General features: G+C 56.9%; 1 protein-coding gene across 6 annotated transcripts in view; it reads right to left on the bottom strand.

Moving 5' to 3' along the window:
* Window positions 1-21,367, bottom strand: part of HDAC4 (histone deacetylase 4) — a 287,553-nt gene that overhangs the window by 79,263 nt on the left and 186,923 nt on the right. For all 6 annotated transcript variants that reach the window (XM_060301614.1, XM_060301612.1, XM_060301615.1 and 3 more), the window contains 3 exons: window positions 18,965-19,115; window positions 9,036-9,156; window positions 2,895-3,016 (listed from right to left, as the gene is read on the bottom strand). In XM_060301614.1, the coding sequence (XP_060157597.1) occupies window positions 2,895-3,016; window positions 9,036-9,156; window positions 18,965-19,115 (394 nt within the window). The remainder of the gene's footprint in view (window positions 1-2,894; window positions 3,017-9,035; window positions 9,157-18,964; window positions 19,116-21,367) is intronic.

The raw sequence follows: 21,367 nt of genomic DNA, 5'->3' as shown, positions 1-21,367 counted from the left end.
TGAGCAACAGCCGCAGGGCACCTACCACCCTGTACCTGATGCATATAAAAGACACCCAGGCACAACTATGCAGGGTGCGGGCGTTGCCCACCACTGCCCAGGCCACCAGGATGCCACGGGTTCCGCAAACTGCAACAGAACAACACGTGGACCACGCGGCGACCGGCCCCTTCCCACACTGCAGAGACGAGCATCACGTGACAAAGGCGGCTGTGACCTCCTCCCTGGTGACCTCGACCCACGCTACACGTGGACGTAAAATAAACTAGTACAACTACTGTTCAGCTCACCAGGAGGCAGGGAGAGCTTCGCTTGCTCACTGACACATGTGGCCACAGTGCTCAGAGACGCCCCGCTCTCCACCGGCTGCTGCATGCCGCCTTGCCTCCGGCAGACCCTTGTCAGGCGGTGGAGGCCCTGCTGGGGTGCAGGCTGAGGAGTGGGGCCAGGGCCTCTGCAGAGACCTGAGACGGGGCCTTGGTCCACTCTATCTGTACTGGGGTGAAAACCTAGCTTTGCCCTCCACGTGCCCGGGGCCCCTCCCTGGCTGGGCCCCACAGGCGGAATCTGAGGTCCACCCTGGGCCTGGACCCTGCCGTTCACCTCCTCTGGCGGGACTGGAGGAGGCTGAGGACTGTGGCCCGTCCCCCCGCCTGCCACAGCAGCTCAGGGCTCGGCACCCAGGAAGCGCCCGGCCACTGCTCGCTCACTCATCGCAGGGAAGACACAGGCGGGCGGCAGCCGTTGCTTGGGCTCGGGCACGAGGCACCGCCTTGGAGTGAGCGCACCCCCTGCAGGCTAAGTGCCAGGAACCCAGAGGACCCCGGCTTACTGTCCTGTGACTCGGCAAGGCACCCAGCGCGAGTGTCCACCCAGGGGCCACCGCCAGCCCTGAGCTGGTAACAGACACACGGCTCCCTGCAGACCTGGACTCTGTCCCCTGGGGCCGTCAAGGAACCACTGGGACAGCAGTCGCTGACAGCAGGGCCGTAAAGGCTCACTGAGGGGTCTTCAGTGACTGGATTGGGTAAAACGGGCCACAGGTATGCCCCACACTCACTCTACAAACCGGACCCTGCCACCCCCGAGGGAACGCTGACAGGGAAGGGTGGGGGAGGGGCTGGAGGGCGCGGCTCCGTGTCCCTGGTGGCCTCACTGGAGGCTGTGCACACGGCCCACGAGCGGCCAAATCCTCCCTTCTGCTCCTGACCCCCACCCGCCCCCTGACCTGCCCTCTGAGGCAGCAGCCCCACATGGATCCACCCCTGAAGTAGCGGCACTGCTGCCCCATTTCACAGATGTGCAAACTCGCTCGGCGAGGCTGTCTGCCAAGGACGCTGGACGGTGAGGGCCAGGCTGACTGCAGAGCTGTCCCTCGTGAAGCAGGGCGGCTTCAGCCAGCGATGGAGAGAAACCCGTCACGTTTCCCGTGTCTCAGCCACCAACCAGTGTTTCCTGTGAACAGCTGCTTCCCTCGGGGGAAGCTGTGCTCTCCAGAGAGGAAGGGCCCTGAGGGAGGGGGACGGCTCCACCCGGCGGCCAGGAGCCCAGTTCTCCGTGTCCTCCGGAGTCTGCTGCTCCAGGGGCCGTGGGCACCACGCCTGCCACGCCCAGGGCGGGAGGAAGCACGGTGCGCCCAGTGCACCCACTTTACTGATGAGAGACTGAGGCCAGGAGAGCCTCAGGAATCTGTCCTGGGGCACGGAGCTGCAAACCAGGCGGGAGAGCCCGCCAGGCTGCAGGACCAGCGCCCACTCGCGCAGAGCCCTGCCACCCGGCTGCGCCCCCACAGGGCCAGGCTTCCCGGGGCAGGCGCGGCCTTTGTCTCCTCGCCCAGGGCCTTCCCAAGCACAGGCCCCCGCTTCGCTGATTGGAGCGTGGCTGATCTCAGCCCAGGCTCCAGAAGGGGGGCGTGGAGGGCAACCTGGGGGAGCCGGCCGGGGTGCCGACAGACGCCCCTCTCTACGGAGCCCGCAGGCTCTCAGGGTGAAGCCCACGCCCTTCTTGGGGGACCATGGGTGACAGCCGTGCACTCGAACTGGAGAGAAGAGGACAGAAGCTGCACTTTCACCTTGGATGAAACCCCGCCCACGTGGGCAGACGCCTCCCCTCTGACACGGGGGCGGGGTGGGGGGCCTCTGCCAACCCGCTGCACCCTGGGGCCCCTGCCCCCCACACCTGTGCTGGGGTCAAGTCCACGGAGGCTGAGCTGAACTCCCCCTCCCTTCACCTCCGGCTCCCGTTCGGGCTTTGCTACACCACGTGCTCTCCGGGGCGCAGCTCTGCCCCTCGAGAGGCCCCACGCCTTCTGTCCTTAGGACAGAGCGGCAGGGGAGCCTCCGGCCCCCAATACCTCATCCCCAGGGTGAGGAAGCTGCTTTAGAGCGTTTCTGTCCAGAATGGACCAAAATCCTCTGGAGGAAACAAAATTCGTCTTCACGAAGAAAAAGCTGTGTCGCACATTCCCATTCCGTGAAGCAGGCGCCTGGCATCTCCCACGCGGCCCTGTGGCCGTGGGCTCCATCTGCCACCTCTGAGACCAGGGCAGCTGGCCCTCCGCAGCCCAGGCCCTCACTTCTCGGGGGCAAAGCTTCCGGAAACACCTCTCCTCCGGCCCCTGGCCTTCTGGCCGCCCTAACGCACGGCCCACGGCCCATCTGATTTTTCTTAAAAGGCGTTGCCGCTTAAACCACCACCGCTAGGAGAAAATCCAAGCGCCCTGGGAGCCCTGCTTGTGTCTGACACGCTTATCCTTCTGGTCCGTGAGGGAACTGCTGACGTAACCTGAGACGCGCACCTGAGGGGCCTCCCAGGACACGGTGAGCTCCCTCCTCGTACAGGTTTCCCTCCCCGCCTGGGACCCCCGCCCCGCCCGCTGCAGCCCCTGCACCGACCTGTCTTTCTGAGAGGAAAGTCATCTTTGGCGTCGTACATGCCCAGGACCGGGTGGCTGTAGGAGACCGACGCCCCGCTCTGGGGCGGGGAGCTCTGGTCCAGGGAGCTGTGCTGCGTCTTCCTGCAGAGAACGGGCAGGACAGAGTCTTAGTGACCCGCACGCACGGGCACACATGGCCGTGCAGAGGGAGCGCGCACGGGAGCCCTGCACAGGTCCCCACGACGCCGGTCCTTCCTCTGACGCGCCAGCCCAGCTCGCAGCCGGCCTCCTGGGCAGACTGGCCTCCTCTCTGGGGCAAGACTGAAACGACACAAAACCAACACTGAACAAGCGAACAGACGCCGACCGCAGCCTCCCCTGCCGGGCCCTCGGCGCCGGGGACAGCAGGCTGGCACGACCGCATGCCCGTGGTCCCGGCGCCTGGGCTCTGCACAGCCTCTTCCTCTCGGGTGTCTCCTGACTGGGTCTGTTCTCAGGCTGGCGGGGGGCGGGGCGGGTTGTCACCACTGGCCACAGAGGGGACGGTCCTCAGGACACAGGGGACAGAGGGAGACAGGTGGGCTCCAGGTGCAAGGGACACAGGCGTGCCGGACGCAGCTGAGACCTGGCGGGGGACTTCGGGGACAGTGCTGGTGACGTCTGGTTCTTGAGGGCAGGAGCCACGTGGGGACTCCCTTCAGCAGAAGTGCCTTTACGGGGACGGTGGTCCCAGCCATCTCCCCTCCCCTGGGGAGGGAGGGGCTGGCGGCAACACCTCTGCCCTGGGAGCTGATTCATGAAATTTACTTGCTTTATGAGGGGCCGGGCACAACACAAAATCCTTGAAATGGCTGGACAGGGGCGGCCGCCAGGAGGAGGCTGAACGTGGGGATCAGACCTCGGGAAGAGGAGGGTGCCGGCCGCGCCTGACCGTCAGCAAACGTTCTGGGGGCGCGGCCGCCTCTGCTCGGCCTCCTGGAGGCTCAGAAGGTGTAATGAATTCTGTGAGTCCCTAAACTGTGTAATCTGCTTAATGATGTGAAACGAATTTGCCAACTTACTTATGTGGAATTCGTTAGACTATTTATTTGAATACACAGTACTCCACATGTACGCACCTGGTGTTATTTGAATTAAGAATGTGAGCACTTAAATGCTTACAGGTGGATGTTTAAATATTTGAGAGCAAACCGGTGCAGAGAACGTGGTGATCACGGAGCCCAATCCCAGGATCCCAGCTGGCAGCATCATGGGAAGCGCCCAGAGAGCCCCGGAGAACCGCCCTGCCAGGCTGTGCACCCCCTCTGCCCAGGGCACAGCACCTCCCAATCGGGACGCATGTCAAGGGGGCCAGGGCCGGGGATCAGGGCCGGACCGGCCACCCTCACTCTGGCTGTGCCCTCTTCGTGTCGTGCCGCCAGGCCTCACCTCGGGGGGCCACCCTTGCACAACCCCATTAGAGGTCTGAGGGCAACTCTCTCTGCATCTGACATCTTCAGGCCGCATCCTCCAGGGAGCATGGCCTTGGCCGGTCCCAAACCTCTCCTTCAGTGCCAAGTTCTAACCTGGGAAAGAGTTCACTTGCTCCTTCATAAGAAACATGGAAAGGCCTGTGTGTGTATTACATGATTTAAAAAAATAGACAATTATGATTAATAAAATATTATAGGTAATAATAACTCTTATAGTTATACTTTAATGGTAGAGTTTGTTTGTAATTAAGCCAGAAGTAGGAGAAGCTATTTGTTTAAGATTTTCTAATAGATTTTCTCTTCTGATTTGATCTCTTGAGTTGCTGTCAGTATTCAAATCCTCACTTTCTTGTCCAGCCTTAAAATGAGCTAGAACAGGAGGCAGCTGGCATGAATCTGCCTGTGTGCTGGCCTGAGAGCTCTCAGCAGACCTGCTCTGCGTCGTCCAAGAGTGTGTGGCCCAGAGTAGGCAGCCGGACTGATCCAGCTGGTACCAGTGCAGATGAACCCAGACGTCAAGAGGGACGCACGTCACGCACAGCAGCCTGGCTTCCCCAAACCGCGCAAAACCGAGGGAAACCAACTCATCACTAGATGCCCCGCGCTCAGGGCTCCCAAGGAAAACACAGGCCACCTGCCCTCCAGGGGTGGGGGGGCACCCGTCCCTCATCACACAGCCCAGGGCTCACACCTGCCCCCAGCAAGCAAGAGTCTGGACGTGTGAGCCAACGCCAAGTCCTGTCCCTGGCTGCATGCACACTTACACACACACACACACACACACACACACACACACACACACACACGCATGTGCGCACACACACCCGCCCCCCACCCTTGTACCCCGGGGGCAGAACCTGAATTGCTGCTCTCCTGTCTAACTCAGCCCCAACCAGAATCGTCTTCCAGGTTTTCAAGCCTTCATTCCCGCCAGGGGAGGAAGCACAGGCGGGTGTGTCTGCTGTGACCCTGGCTGATGGGAGGGGCACCTTGTCTTAAAGACAATCCTTCCTGATGAAGATGGAAAAACAAAGATGCCTTGTTTGCTTTCTAAACGTCCCTCTGATTGTTGTACAGAATAAAGCTAAACACAAGTTCGGCCATTTCAATTCTATCAACCATTGGCCTTTCCTATTACCTCAGATTTATGCAGGTGATTTAAAATAAATACAACTTGTAATCACTCACACCAGCGCTGTCCAAAGGAAGTAACACCGGCTACATGCGCAATTTAAAATTCTCTCATAGACATGTGCACACGAGCAAAAAGGAAGCAGTGAAATCAACTTCCGTGTTCTCCTTAACCCAATTTATCCCCAATCCTATCGTTTCAACATGTAATCAATCTAAAAAGTATTAATGAAATAGTCCCCGTTCTTTTTTCCCATGAGGCTCTGAGATCCAGCGTGTCTGACATTCACAGCTTGTCTCAATCTGAACAGCTCGCTTCAACGCCCTGGAGCCCACGTGGCTGGTGGCTGCCACACGGACAGCCACCACGGTCTCATACGATGAGCTTAAAGCTGGGGTTTTTCACACATGTACACCATGGAACCAGCACCCAGTAACGATACAGAGCAGCGCCGCCTTCACAGAAGGCCCACTGTCCTCTGGCAAGGGATCTCCACCCCCAGCCCCTGCCGCCTGGCTTCCTGTCACTACAGCTCAGCTGTGCTGACCCTAGAACTGCTGGCAAAGGCATCGCAATGCACAGACGCTGCGTCTTCGACCAAGCTTAATGTTTCTAGGTGTTGGCGGGCAGCCCTGGGCCTCGCTGAGCCGCAGACCAGGGAGCGGGTGCCCCTGTGTTTCACCACTCACCTGCTGGTGGGCACTCAGCTGCTTCCGTTCTCTGGCGATAATGAATAAAGCTGCTATGACCATGGGGACACAAGTCTTTGCCCGGATGGAAGACTTTACTTCTCTTGGAGAAACACCTAGGAGCGTGGCCAGGTCATGGGGTGGGAGTATGTTTACCTTCATAGGAAACTGCCACGGTGGCTGTGCCACTTCAATCTCCACTGGCCACATGTAGGGGTCCAGGGCCTCCACGCTTTGGCCAACACTGGGTTTGTTCAATTTCAAACCCACTGGGTGTGAGGGGGCACCTTGCTGCGCACTGCATTTCCCGGGTGACTCACCATCTTTTCATGTGCTTACTGACCATTTGCATCTTTATTTTGTGAGGTATCGGGTCACGTCTTTTGCCCATACTTTTTCAGGAGGTTGCCTGTTTTTTTGTTATTGACTTGTAGAAGCTCTTTATATGTTTTGGATCAAGTGCTCTGTCAGATACATGCATGGCGAATATTTTCTTCCTGCCTGCGCCCTGCCTTTTTATTTTCTTAAGGGTGGCTTTCAAAGAGTGAAAGTTTTACATTTTGATTAAGTTTATGTTTTTTGGTTTATGCTTGAAGATTTTAGTGTTTTAAGAAGTCTTTGCCTACCTCTTCCCCAAGGTCATGAAAACTTTTTCCTATGTTTCCTTCTGGAAGTTTTAACAACTTAGCTTTTACGTCAGGTCCATGACATTTAAGCTGACTGTCATGTGTGGCACGAAGCCAGGGTCAAGGTGCGGCTCTTCCCCATCAAGATTGGTTCTTTGCTGGATTGGTTTTCCAGCAAAGTTTTGCCTTTATGCAGCAAGTGAATGTGGTCCATGATCTGGTTTGGTTTTGGGTGACAAAACGAGAAAGGTGCCAAACCCAACACAAACAAACCCATCCCTGGCTGACTCTGCTGAGACAAGTCCTTCCCCACTGCAGCCTGCACAGCCCAGTCCCCCGGGGAAGAGGGAGCTCCCCACGAAACGCTGGACCCGGGCAAGCAAGCCTCCGCCAGGTCTCAGCTGCCCTGCTCACCAGGGAGCGGCGTGTCAGCCCCTTCTGGCACCCTGCCCCCAGGCCTAGCCACCCTGCATGCCCCCACCTGCCCCTTCTCGGCTCCCAGGTGCTCCTTGCTGACCCTCCTCCCCAAAGCCCTTTCTCCCTTCCAACCTCCTGGCACGTGCAGCTCTGCGGAGACCACCCCTCCCCGGCAGCTGCCAGCACTTTCCCATCCTGCAGGCTCCGTCCTCCCCGTCATGTACAAGCACATCATCATGGCCTCTACTCCTGCCAGCCCGAACACCTCGCCCCACCACTCACGGGGTGTCCTGGGCCTCTACTCCTGCCAGCCCGAACACCTCGCCCCACCACTCACGGGGTGTCCTGGCACTGGCCGCCCCGATCTCTTCACATCACTGTGGCCACTGTCAGAGGACCCCAGTGTGGTCAACCATGACCTCTGCTCTCACCACCCAACCTCCTTTGGGCCCACAGCGCTCTTACCGCTGCTCCCGAAGCCCCCCAGCTGGTCTCGCCTCCCCAGGATAGACCCTCTCCTGAAACGGCTCCTGGCATCCGACCCTCGGATCCCATCCCCTTCCCCGTGGAGGATCTAGGAGCACCTCCTCACCCCTGCCCTACCGGCTACTCCTGGGTGGTGCCCACGTCCTCGCCCACCCGCCCACCCTACCTAACCCACTGCACTGCAGGACGTCTGCCCGGCAACCTGCCCCAAAGGGGGAAATGGAGCTTTCCCACTGCAACACCCAGGGGGCTGCCACTAGCGGGGGAGACCACGGATCGGCGCCACCACATTGTGGGGTCCCCAGGTGTGCTGCCCCAGAACTCTCCACCGCTCCGGGGCACACGGCTGCTGTGTATGGCTTTTCGGGGACCACCGCTGCCGTCTCTGCTCTGGGCGAGGCGTGCCGCTGGCTGAACGGCAGACAGCCTGCTCGTGTGAGCGCGGCCTGAGGGGCTGCAGACACTCGGAGCAGAGGTGGCCTCGGAACAGAAATGCCCTTCATGTTATACCACGATGACCAGCGTCAGCTACTGAAACAAACGGGTTCATTCCAGTGGGATCTGGCGGCGTTTTAGCAGAACTGCTGCCTGTCTGGGGGCTCCAGAAGAGCTACATTCCCCCCAATGAATTAACGATGATCACATTTTCATTTATGAAAACTGCCCTGTGAGGTTTCTTCTAGAACAGAAAAAAGCCCTTGAAAAGTTGTAGAAAAGTAGAGTCAAAGCGAAAATCTGAGGCACCTTTGACCATGGTTTAAAGCCACATAACTTTGTCACTCGCTTCCAACTCGGCATGTGTCGACTGCCAGCCCTGCTGAGCCGCGCACAGGCCCAGAGGAAAGGGCCCCGGCACACGCGCATCCTCGCCACAAAGTGAAAGACCTCTTTGGCTTTCAGTTCTGAGCACGAACAAGGCACTTGGTGGTCTCTGTCCATTAAGCGGGCTCTGGGAGAGGGTTCTTAGTATAAAAACAATGAAAAGACCACAGGTGCTTTTGACTTGCCTGGGAATCAATAACACACCGGGTAGAAATTTGGGAGGTGCCTACGGACGATTTAGACCAGAGTTCCTTTTTAAGAGGTTCTTTCTGTGGCCAAAGAACTGCGTGAGAAGCCAAGAATAATGGTTAGGCACTGGCCCCACGAACGTCTCTTTAAGGTTTGTTTAAAGACAGGCCCCCTCCGCACCTGGACGACGCTGGTCTGACCACATGTGCTGCTGGCTCACGGAGTTTCTAATTCCACGCCCTCCAGGGTGAAGAACTGAGCACCACTCCGGTCTACCCCCAGACCCCGTGCACCCGGGCGCAGGGGAGACCCAGCCCCTCCACTTACCCATACCAGTAGCGAGGGTCACTGGACATGCAGTGGTTCAGGTTCCGGTGGGCCAGCGCCTTCTTTTTATTGAGGACAAACTCCTGCAGCTTCATCTTCACTTCTGTGCTGGCCACAGCACCTGGCGCGGGAGAAAGCAGAGGCGGGTGAGTCGAGGCTCTGCCCCAGGGGACCCTGAACCATGTGCCAGGAAAGGCAGGACAGGGATGGAGAGGGTGGGATTCCCATTCAGGACGCTGCCGACGCCAGAGAGCATCTCAAGGAAAAGAGACGGACAGGAGGGCTTGAAGGAAGAGACCTTCTTCCCAGGAGTATTTTACGTAATTGCACCCTATTTAAAATGCAGCACAAAATCCTATTGTAACCTAACACGAACCCACTGCTGAAGGGAGTTCTAATCCTCTTACATAGAAGGAGGTCCTGAATCAGGCAGAGCAGCTGGGTGGTTTCTTTCTCGCTGCAGCAAGAAGGAACAGAGCCTCAGAGAAAAGGTGCCTGCGACCCGTGTGACAGGGGTGAGGCGTGCCTCCCGGGACCTGGGCAGAGGGCAGGGGCAGGGCAGCTGGGGCCCTTTCCAGCCCTGTCAGGGGATGTTCCTGCTCTTTCCAGCCTACAGCCACCTACTGAGACAAAGCGCTTTTCACCAAGTCGGACTAAAGCTGAAATCTTGGGTCTGTGTTTTTTTTCTGGTGGTCGTAGCGGTTGTTCACAGCCCCGTTAGAGAAAACTGGCCAATTTGAGAAACAGACACACACAACTAAAGTCCAAGCCCACCACGCTGACTCAAGGTCTGCCGGCACCTCATGTGTTTTCCTCAGAGCTGCAATCAGACTCCAGGGCACTTCGGACCCATCCTTCCATTAGAGATGGCGGTGAGTGTTTTCCCCGTTGTCACACAGAATTCAAACAGCATTTGTAATGGCGGGAAAACGCTTCACGAGGTGAGCGATGCAGAGTTTCCAAAACCCTTTCCCAACCGGGAGACACTTTTAGACATTTCCTTTTGTTGTTCTTGTTAGAAACCACGTCGTGTCAACATTTATAAGTAAATATCATCCCCCACGCTTAGGATTCTGTCCTCTGAAGAGATGAGCAAAATGCCTGCATCCAACAAAACGATATTAACAGCCCCTGAAGCAGCTTCTAAGTTGTTTTCCAAAATGCCTCTATACATGACCACCAAGTGCAACCCCATTGGCCATAGACCAGGTACCCTGTGTCTCTATCAGTACTCAGGAGCACCACCTGACCCACGTCTCTATCTCTAATAGTATTTGGGAGTACCACCTGACCCACGTCTCTATCTCTAACAGTATTTGGGAGCACCACCTGACCCTTGTCTATCGGTACTCGGGAGCACCACCTGACCCACGTCTCTCTCTCTGATAGTATTTGGGAGCACCACCTGACCCTTGTCTATCGGTACTCGGGAGCACCACCTGACCCACGTCTCTATCTCTGATAGTATTTGGGAGCACCACCTGACCCACGTCTCTATCTCTAATAGTACTCAGGAGCATCACCTGACCCACGTCTCTATCTCTAATAGTATTTGGGAGCACCACCTGACCCTTGTCTATCAGTACTCAGGAGCACCACCTGACCCACGTCTCTATCTCTGATAGTATCTGGGAGCACCACCTGACCCACGTCTCTATCTCTGATAGTATCTGGGAGCACCACCTGACCCACGTCTCTATCTCTGATAGTATCTGGGAGCACCACCTGACCCACGTCTCTATCTCTGATAGTATTTGGGAGCACCACCTGACCCACGTCTCTATCTCTAATAGTATCTGGGAGCACCACCTGACCCACGTCTCTATCTCTGATAGTATCTGGGAGCACCACCTGACCCACGTCTCTATCTCTGATAGTATCTGGGAGCACCACCTGACCCACGTCCCTAACAGCACTCAGGAGCACCACCTGACCCACGTCCCTAACAGCACTCAGGAGCACCACCTGACCCACGTCTCTATCTCTGATAGTATTTGGGAGCACCACCTGACCCACGTCTCTATCTCTAATAGTACTCAGGAGCATCACCTGACCCACGTCTCTATCTCTAATAGTATTTGGGAGCACCACCTGACCCTTGTCTATCAGTACTCAGGAGCACCACCTGACCCACGTCTCTATCTCTGATAGTATCTGGGAGCACCACCTGACCCACGTCTCTATCTCTGATAGTATCTGGGAGCACTACCTGACCCACGTCTCTATCTCTGATAGTATCTGGGAGCACCACCTGACCCACGTCTCTATCTCTGATAGTATTTGGGAGCACCACCTGACCCACGTCTCTATCTCTAATAGTATCTGGGAGCACCACCTGACCCACGTCTCTATCTCTGATAGTATCTGGGAGCACCACCTGACCCACGTCTCTATCTCTGATAGTATCTGGGAGCACCACCTGACCCACGTCTCTATCTCTGATAGTATCTGGGAGCACCACCTGGCCCACGTCTCTAACAGCACTCAGGAGCACCACCTGACCCACGTCTCTAACAGCACTCAGGAGCACCACCTGACCCTTGTCTATCGGTACTCGGGAGCACTCCTTGCTGCAAATGAGAAGACCGCCTGGTTCCCCCTGCCAGGCCCTGACGACCCCGGGGACGTACACTGGTTCTCCTCTCCAGTGATGCACCGTTACGTCCTTGGCTCGCTTTTCTTCCAGAGTCTTCCTGTCGCGTGTGGTGCCGCTGTGGGTCTGTGTGTCCACTTTGGATGTGCAGCCTTCAGTGCGTGTGGCTTTTCCTCAGTGATACATCTACTGGCAGCCGCCACACGCTGGCGCGGTGCATTTAAGCCTCACACGAATGCTACAAGCGCCACGTGGCCCGGGGGGGTGCGCTGAGGGTGGACAGCGCCAGGCGAGGTTGTTCGGATGCTCGGTCTCGCCAGCGTCCCGGCTCCCGGCTCTGCGTTCTGCTTGCACATGCAAGGTCTGTCCTGGTCTCTCACTTCCCTTTAAAATGTGGATTATATTCTGAAGCTGTGAGATAACAGAAAACAGTGGTCTCTGCCCTGGTCCAGGCACAAAGCTCCTAAAACGCTTGCAATTCCCTAAGGGATCAGAGCATGAGAAGCATCTCGTGTTCTCATGGGGCTCCTGGGTGGGTGATGGTCACCAGGAACACCAAGCCTTGACAAGAAGCTTGGCATTCTCAGCTCCACCCTCACGCTCCAGAGTGGGGAGAGGGGCTGTAAGCGGAGCTAGTAATTGATCATATCCACGTGAGGAAGCCTCCACAACACCCCAACTGTACGCAGTTCAGAGAGCTTCCGGGTTGGTGAGCACATCTGCACTGGGAGGGGGACCCCGACCCCACGGACACAGAGTCTCCTGTGCCTGGGACCCTCCCAGACCTCACCCTCGGTATCTCTTTATCTGGCTGTTCATCTTCCTATGGGACTGAGTCCTGAACCTGCGAGATCTGATGCTTGCTCTGGGGAGATAGTGTCAGAATTGAGTGAAACTGTAGGACACTCACCCGGTGTTGCAGAGAATTGCCTGTTATGGGGAAATCCTACACATGTCTGGTGACCAGAAGTGTCAGGAGTGAAGCGCTCTGTGGGAGCGTGGTGTCTACGTAAGGCTGAAGGAGAGACACAAGACGAGAGCGCTGCGTTTTCCCAGCACTGGAAGGAAAAGACTTAAGTGTTTCCTAATTCAGATGTTCCAGTGCTTGTTTTTACGGCATCTATTCTAGTTTATCCATTGTGATTTTTTTTCCATTTCCTGGAAGCTTTGAATTTGATCTTTTCACTGGTTTGGGAAACAATCAGTTTCATTTTATCCTTGTTTTTCTGGTGTTGGATTTTCATTCATTTAGTGGTTTTCTATTATTTTTCTTTCACATTTCACTCTGATGTATGAAATGAATTTTGGTGTATAGGACTCTACAGATATTTTGAGAAATTGCTCATAAATTGTTAACATCATTAGAGAAATATCTTTCTCGTCACCTTTATCCAATTCCAAACATAACTGTTATCATTCGCGAGTTGAATTTCTGTCTATAAATAGGTCTGCGTTAAAGGCAGCATCCCACTGTGGCCGTTTCATGATGGACTTCAGGGTCAGGCAGAACAAACCCCTCAGGAACAGGGTCCTCCACGCTGCAGAGGGACCTGAACTAGACCAGCCAGGGAAGCACCAGGAAAGTGCCCTAAACCGAGTCCAGAGCGCATCTGGAAGGGTCCGTCGGGACACACGGGCTTTTGTCTCAGGCCTTCTCGGCGTCCAAGGAGACAACTCATCATCTCTTGAGCAGGGAGGCTTGCCCGAGCTCCATGTGCTATGTGACGTTTGCGTGTGGGTGCACCAGCCAGTAGGCAGAGCAGCCCAGACCCAGCGACACCCAGCACGAAGGGCCACGGGAGTGGTGACCAGAGCAGGCGGTGGGAAGTGACTGGAGGTATAAACTCACACCTCCGCTTCTGAGCAAGGCCCCTGGGTTCCCTCCAAATGCAGCCAGGGCTGGACTTGGACCGTCCTGAACACTTTCAGCCTGTCTGTCTCGTCTGAAAAATCACACTCGTGGAAACACTGAAATCTGTGTATAACGTGCCTGACACGCAGCCCCCGGCATTCCTGACGGCCTCTCAGCCCCAGGCGGACACCTGACAAAATACGCAAAGTGTGGACCGTGTCACAACACAAAGTGCCCCCCAACCAGGGAATGGAGGGGGTGGTGCGGGAGGACGGGAACGGGGAGCACAGAGGGCCCTTTACAGCAGGGAGTGGGCAAGGTAGGTTCAACCCCGCCAGGAAAGAAACGGGAGCCAGATGAGGGGCTTGGTGTCTGGCTCCAGTGTGCTGGCAGTGCGGGGACGGGGCAAGGTCAACGAGGTCAACACGACCCAGAGGGCCCGTCTGAGGAGCTGACCCTCAGGTCCTTCTGAAAGGACCGGAAGGAGTAAATGATGCAAAGCAGGGTTCTCGGGGGGCAGGAGCCGGCAGGCTGGGGGTCAGCTGGCCCGACCTGCTCAGAAAGCCCCCTTGACGTGGAGGCACCCTGCCCTGCAGAGCGAGCCACGCTGAGGAAGAGCTCACTCTCCCTGCTCTGGCCACACCCCAGGCTCACACCATGGGCTCCTGAGCTCCAAGAAGGGACAAGGACAGACGCCCAGTTCCAGCAGGGAGGGACGTGCACGATAAGTGCACAGACGGGCAAGGGCAGCTGCCCTGTCCGGGGGGACGCTGGCCCATCCCTGGCGGGGGCTGAGGAGGCACCCCAAGGCACCTGCTGGGCTGGGAGGTGGACAGTACCCTTGTCCCCTGGGCCGCCTGCAGGGCCCTCACAGGAGGAGGTGTGCCTGAGGGGTCCCCGGGCGGTCACGGACACACATGGCCCTCAGCCAGCTCTAGGGTGGGTGAGTGCTCCTTGCCAGGCTCTTATGGAGTCAGAAGAAAACAAACCCACGTCCCCACACCCTGACTTCCTTCCCCATAAAATGACCCGGAAGGTTCCTTGACAGGGAGAGAATTCCCAGCGGAAGACGCTGATTCTAATCCTCGTCATCCTAGTTATACACCCGCCTCTCAAAAGACTTCTTCACTTTAAATGAAACTTCCAACATCAACAAAACACCTTCAGCAGATGAATAAATACCAAATGTTTCCATCTTTACTTAAAAAAATCAATTCCTGTCGATGATCATTTATTCATTTGACAGGCTTTACAGAGAACGTACTGTGTGCCAGCACTGAACCAGCCAGCAGGGCTGGAGGTAAATAAAAGCCCCGGGGAGCGATCAGAGGACGAGCCCTGGAGGGAGCCCAGGAAGGGAAGGGGGATCTGGGCGGGGCCCACCTGCTGGGGACAGAGACCCAGGGGCTCAGCGGCCCCGGAGGCCCTGCAGCATGTGACACCAGACCCGAGTGGGGACACGTCTGCCAGGTTTGCGCCTCTGAGGAACGCGCGACTTCCCCAGCAAACGGGGCAAAGAACTTCTCTTGGGGTCCGGTGTTCCATCTTTTATCTCCACCCTTTTGAGCCATTTTTTAGACAAAGTGAACGACTTCCCTCAAGCAATGGCACCTTCTTCCCCAACAGGCTGTACCTGTAACTAACAGTGAAAAACACGTAGCTGTATGAGTTCCAAACTGCCCAGGGGGCGAAGACTCGTCTTCCGTTGGATTTTTCCTTTCGATATGATTTAAAGACAGTGTATCATGGAGTCTTAAACACGGTTAATTTAAATAAAACTGACTGAAGATGAGTGTTCGTGCTGAACAAGATGAAAATTGCCATAAACTCTAAGAAGTCACTGTTCTACCAAATCAACAGCATTCACTGGTATCGATAAGTACAAGAAGGGGCTTCCCCGGTGGCGCAGTGGTTGAGACTCTGCCTGCCGATGCGGGGGACGCGGGTTCGTGCCCCGGTCCGGGAAGATCCCACGTGCCGCGGAGCGCCTGGGCCCGTGAGCCATGGCTGCTGAGCCTGCACGTCCGGAGCCTGTGCTCCGCAACGGGAGAGGCCACAACAGTGAGAGGCCCGCGTACGGCAAAAAAAAAAAAAAAAGTACAAGAAAGCTGCAGGATTACTTAAAAGTACAGTAGATGTTCAGTGTAACAAAACTTTTGATTAAATATTCAAAAAGAAATTCATTTTTAAAAAAACCCAAGAAACTAAACAACGGAAGCTCTGCACTGCCTTTTCAAACGCTTACAAAGTGGAGATGCTGAACGCCACACGCGCGCTCCCCGCCCCACGCTCCGTAAGCTGCACAAACAAGACTCTCGTTCATCGGTGAGGCCCCACGCGCTCAGGAGCCCAAGCGGCGTCCAGCGCGCGGCCTGCCAGGCCTGCCTTCTCTCAAGGCCACACTCTGAGGGCTGCACAGCTGACGCAAGCATGCCAAGGACCCAACTGTACACAGTCCGTTATTAATAATAAAACCCGACCACCCAAACCCACAAGCTGAAAACCGCCAGGGCTGCCACTGGGACCAGCTTGGAGGGGAGCAGAGAACATTCCTTCGCCCCGTCAAGGGCCTGCTCAGCAGGCAGCAGAAGTCGTTTTTTACTTAAACGTGTTTTCTGAAGTCAAATCTTTTCATATTTTGTGAGGCTGAAGACGTTATTTTTATTGGAACTTTCTGGCCAACTAGGAGGAGTTACTGTAGACCAAGCTGGTGAACTGGGGTTTACCGGCACGCCGGGTGCACAGCGACTCGTCGATCCTAGCAATCTAAGCCCTCCATCCTCTGTAAACCACCATTCCCTCGCTCCAAAGAAAAGCACGTGGACGAGGCACACTGAGGGGAGGGCAAGGAACAGGGGTCGGGCAGGGAGCGGGGCCACGTCAGGGCCAGGTGCGTGGGGCTCAGCAGGTGCGCCTTAGCTCTGGACCCCACGCACCATCCTGCCCGCAGCAGAGCCCCTCCCGAGGGCACCTGTGAGGACCGGGGTGCTGTCGTCCACGGGGCAGCTTCTATGGAAGCCACGGAGGGAGACCACTGAGCCGCCAAGACGCTCAGGCCCCTAACCCGGAGAGAGGACATGGACCCCGACCCTGGTTCTCAGCCTCCATTGCACCTTAGAGTCGTCCCAGGAGTTTTAGAAATGAGAGCACAGGCACCTGTCCTCTGCTCCAGGTCAGTGCGTCACGACTGGGGGGCTGGTTCCTGACACCGTGTGCTACAGGCTCAGGTGTGGTCAGCGCCCTGGCCGCACCCTCAGCGCAAAGCAAGTGGTGGTGAGACCAGCTTGGCTGTGTGGACCAGCTGGGCAGGTGGCAGGCGGATGCCATGGGAGCCAGCAGGCCAGGGAGTGAGAGCCGTGAGTGTGATGGACCCCACCTGGCACATCAGCCCACTGCGGGGCCGCAAGGTGGCCCACAGACCACGGTGCAAGCAGCCAACCCAAACCTGCAATTCCGCTTCTCCCGATGCCTTTCTGTCCTCGTTTCTGGAATCTCGACTGTGGGCCATCACTGAGCCTGTACGTCACCATCTCACCAAATTGTTGTGATCCAACGAGATGCACCATTCAGATTTAGTAATTACTTTCAAATACTAATAGAAAAATCAGATTTCACGTGGAATAAAAACTCTCTTGACCTGCTTTCTAAATTGAAACTCTATCAGACAGTTGAAGTGAAAATACACTTAAAGTGTATTTATTTCAAGAGTGAAAAGCTGTAGTAACCGTTGGCAAAGCTGTTAATTTTATGTAAAAAAACAACTAAGAACATACAAATACTGGGTTCAAGAGGGTGGAGTAGAAGGACGTGCGCTCACTACCTCTTGCGAGAGCACTGGCGTCACAACTGACGGCTGAACCATCAACGACAGGAAGACACTGGAACTCACCAGAAAGGATGCCCCACATCCGAAGACAAAGGAGAAGGTGCAGTGAGACGGTAGGAGGGGCGCAATCACAGCAAAATCAAATCCCATAACCGCTGGGTGGGTGAGTTACAAACTGGAGAACACTTATACCACGGAAGTCCACCCACGGGAGAGAAGGTTCTGAGCCCCACGTCAGGCTTCCCAACCTGGGGGTCCGGCAATGGAGGAGGAATTCCCAGAGAATCAGACTTAGAAGGCTAGCGGGATTTGATTGCAGGGCTAACCATTTTCAGTAGTTGAGGATAAAGAATTTTTGAGGTTTTTTGAGGTTAATATGTACTGGTAGGGGGCTTCGCTGGTGGCACAGCGGTTAAGAATCTGCCTGCCAATGCAGGGGACACGGGTTCGAGCCCTGGTCTGGGAAGATCCCACACGCCACGGAGCAACTAAGCCCGTGCGCCACAACTACTGAGCCTGCGCGTCTGGAGCCCGTGCTCCGCGATGGTAGAGGCCGCGACAGTGAGAGGCCCGTGCACCGCGATGAAGAGTGGCCCCCGCTCGCCACAACTGGAGAAAGCCCTCGCGCAGAAACGAAGACCCAACACAGCCAAAAATAGATAAATAGGTACTGGTCAAGTGCCTAAAGTTCTAGTTTTACTCATGGGCACAGGCAGAGTAAATCACCATACAGTCACGACATCAAATCCCGACCCAGGAGAGAAATGCACGTCGTGACTTACTGACACGCGGGATTAACAGGGGGCCAGTGCGTTCACCTGAGCTCTGAGGTCTTGGGCAGAAAGGACCAGAGCCTGGGGACGTGAGAGTGGGTTCACTCGCCCCCCTTAGGTCCTGGGGGTATCGCTGCAAACGACAAACTACCAAAACAAAGGGGCCCAAATACACACGAGGGAGTGTTTGTTCAGCCACAGCCTGGGAGGGACACGGCACCCTGCGGGTGGAACGCCGAACCGCGTCCATCCCTTCGTGCGAGCCCCAGGCGCTCTGCCCGGCGCCGACATGGGGAATTCCGCCTAATTTTCAAAGGGGGAACGGCACCCAGAGGAGTCCCCTGGCTAAGATCCAGTTGGGTGTCTCCTGGAGGATAACAGACCAGGCTGGTCTTTGCACAAGCACGGCCGCAATGGAAAGAAAAAACTGGGGTCAAAGGGCAAATGTGCCACCTGAGAGGTGGGTCATCGCGTCTCCTCTCAGCCCAGGGGCGTCCTAGCAGCTGCCACCTGGTGTTGGGTGCTCACTGACGCCCTCAAAACAAAACAGCTTTGAAGAAGTTAAGGCTGAACACAGGTGAGGCTCACTATGCTTCTGGGGTGCTTTCTGGTTCTTAGTATCTTTTCAGCCCACGAGGAGTCTGCAAACACTCCTGCAAATGCTTAAGTCAAACCCAAAGTGGGGCTGCATGCCCCCTGCAGCTCCCAAGTGAAGACAGAGCTGCGGACCAGCCCTGAGGCTGGGGCGCCCAGAAGCACAGCCCCGGGAGGGACACCAGCCAGGCGGCTCCTGCCCCAGCTCCGCTTCTGGGGCCTGGGCCGCGGGGAGAGCCGCCTGGCGAGGGCGCCCACGCCGCCAACCCGCCGGCTCCGCCACGCACTCACTCTCTTTGCCTTTCTCCTTGTGCTTGAGCTGCTGCAGCTTCTGCTCCCGCTGCTGCTTCGCCAGCTCCTGCTCTTGGCGGTGTCTCTCCAGCTTCCGCTGATGCTCCAGCAGCTCCTGCTGGTGCTTCACGGCCAGCAACTCCTGCTGTTGCTGCGGGCAGGGAGGGAGGAGACAGAGATGATCAGAGCCTCGCCCCGAAGCAAGACGACGAGACAGACACACACGCGAGAAGGTCGGCAGAGGGCCAGCCCGTCCCCGCGCCGCTGTGGCCGTGGGGACCTCGCGCCCTGCGCACGGCCCGCATCTCCAAGGAGGTCCCCTCGTTCAGTCTGTCCAGGAAGCAGGGCTGCTCGGGGATGTCTCCTAACCACTCCACGCTAAATGCCAAAAATGAAAATAAAAATGACCGAATCGCTAGAAGAAAATACGCCTGAAGATTTGCACAATCTCATACGTTGGGAATGCCTTTTGGAGAATGACGCAAAAGCGTACGAAATGGTGTGGCAGCTTCGGGAAATTGTTTGGCCCATCCTTACGAGGCTAAACACGCACCCACGCGAGACCCAGCAACCCCACGCCCACGACTGACCCAAGAGACATGGAAACACATCTGCGCAAAGCCCTGCACGGGACTGTGCGTGGCAGCTGTGCGCACGGCAGCCCAGACCGACACACCCCAGACGTCCCTCAGACGTGAACCCAGCGGCAGAAGTGTGTGTCTGTACGTGAGAATCCCACCCGGCAATGAAAAAGAATAAACCGCCCATACGGGAAAAAACACGCATGGGCTGCAAGACAAGCGAAGCGAGCGGGTCCGGCGTCGACAGGGCTGTGGGATACGGGCCAGAGAAGAGTCAACATGCAAAGGGTCTATTCACACGAAGTTCTGGAACAGGAAATCCTAAGACGTGGTGATAAAAATCAGAAGAAGGCAGCTTCTTGGGTGAGGCAGGAAGATGAGGCAGGAGGGAGCTGTGTAGGGTGTGGACTGCCTGACAGAGACGGCATTTGCTCAGATGCTCAGGACTGTCGAAGCGCGGCGGACAGACGCTCAAGGCCCGTGCGTTTCATCGTGTGTAAATGATATCACGTATTTTCAGAAATGACATAATTGACAACATAAAAAGTTACCTTCCTAATAAATACTGTAAACAAAATTAAAATGCAAAAGATGAATGAGGAAACCTCTGTGCAGTGTTCGCAGCACAGAGACGGCCGTGGTAAGTTACTAAGGCTACGGTAAGCAGCCCCTAAGAAGGTGAGCAAAAAGACCAAGAGATTCACCAAAAAGTGGTTCAAAATAAATGGGGGACAAGGGCTCAAGCTCACCAGCAATCAAATCCCGCTGTCACTTATCGCCCTGGAAAAGCTGAGAAAGAACGAGCCGGCCAGCGCGGACCAGAGCTGCGGGAAAGGCTCAATTACGCCGACACGCCGGACACCGGTTTTCCTCAAACCTCAACCAGCAAAAGCCCCCGGGGGGTGGTCTGTGCTGCCTCCTCCCGCCCCACGGCTCCTCCATCCCCGTGTCTTCCCCCTCGCTCTCTCTCTCGCTGTCTGTCTCTGTCCCCCTCTCTGCCCATCCCTCTCTCTCGCTGTCTCTCTCTCTCTCTCTCTCTCTCTCGCTGTCTGTCTCTGTCCCCCTCTCTGCCTATCCCTCTCTCCCTTTCAGTCTGTCTCTGTCCCCCTCTCTGCCTACCCCTCGCTCTCCCACTGTCTCCCTGCACCTGCCCCTCGCTCTGCCTGTCTCCCCACCCCCGCCTGCCCCCGCTCTCCAGGGCTCTGGCCACGTGCACTTGCCACCATGGAAGGACCTGAGTGGGGTCAGCCTGGCTGCCCACACCCTCCACCCCGGCCACCTGCACGGAGCCGCCCTCGTCCACGGCACCTTCCAGGGGGCCCCCCGTGTCCCCCTCGCTGCTGGGCGGGGCGGGCCCACCCCCTCCCTGTCCCCGGGTGGAGGGACGGGCTGGGGGGGAGCCAGCAATCTGTCACCCAAGAGGCCCCGGGACTCTCCGTCGAGAACGCTTCACCGACGAGCGAGCTCCCTGTCATGGACCACGCGTGTGAGACACAGCACGACTGAAACAGCTTGTGGCCGCTCCCGGGGACCGCGGCAGACACCTCTCTGCGGCCCCGCTGGCCCACGTGGGAGCCTCCGCAGACGGCATGGCCGGCCTCCCGGCCCTGCTGCAGTGGAAGGGACCTGAGAGCAGGGCCCCTACGGAGCCTGGCGGGCTGGTCAGACCTGTGCCCACACGCGCAGCAGGGGACCCACGGCCCTGCCCACAAGCCCTGCCGCGAAGGGGAGGGGGTTCCTTTCCAGCTGGGACCACAGGGACAGAATGGCAGAGGGGTGGGTGCAGCTAAGCCCAAAACCCGCGCAGGAGGGAGGGAGAGGG

The sequence above is a fragment of the Globicephala melas genome, chromosome 7 (assembly GCF_963455315.2).
Source record: "Globicephala melas chromosome 7, mGloMel1.2, whole genome shotgun sequence".
NCBI classification, from domain to species: Eukaryota; Metazoa; Chordata; class Mammalia; order Artiodactyla; family Delphinidae; genus Globicephala; species Globicephala melas.
The sequence above is the reverse complement of the archived record's forward strand: the minus strand, read 5'-3'. Positions and strand labels throughout refer to the sequence as shown.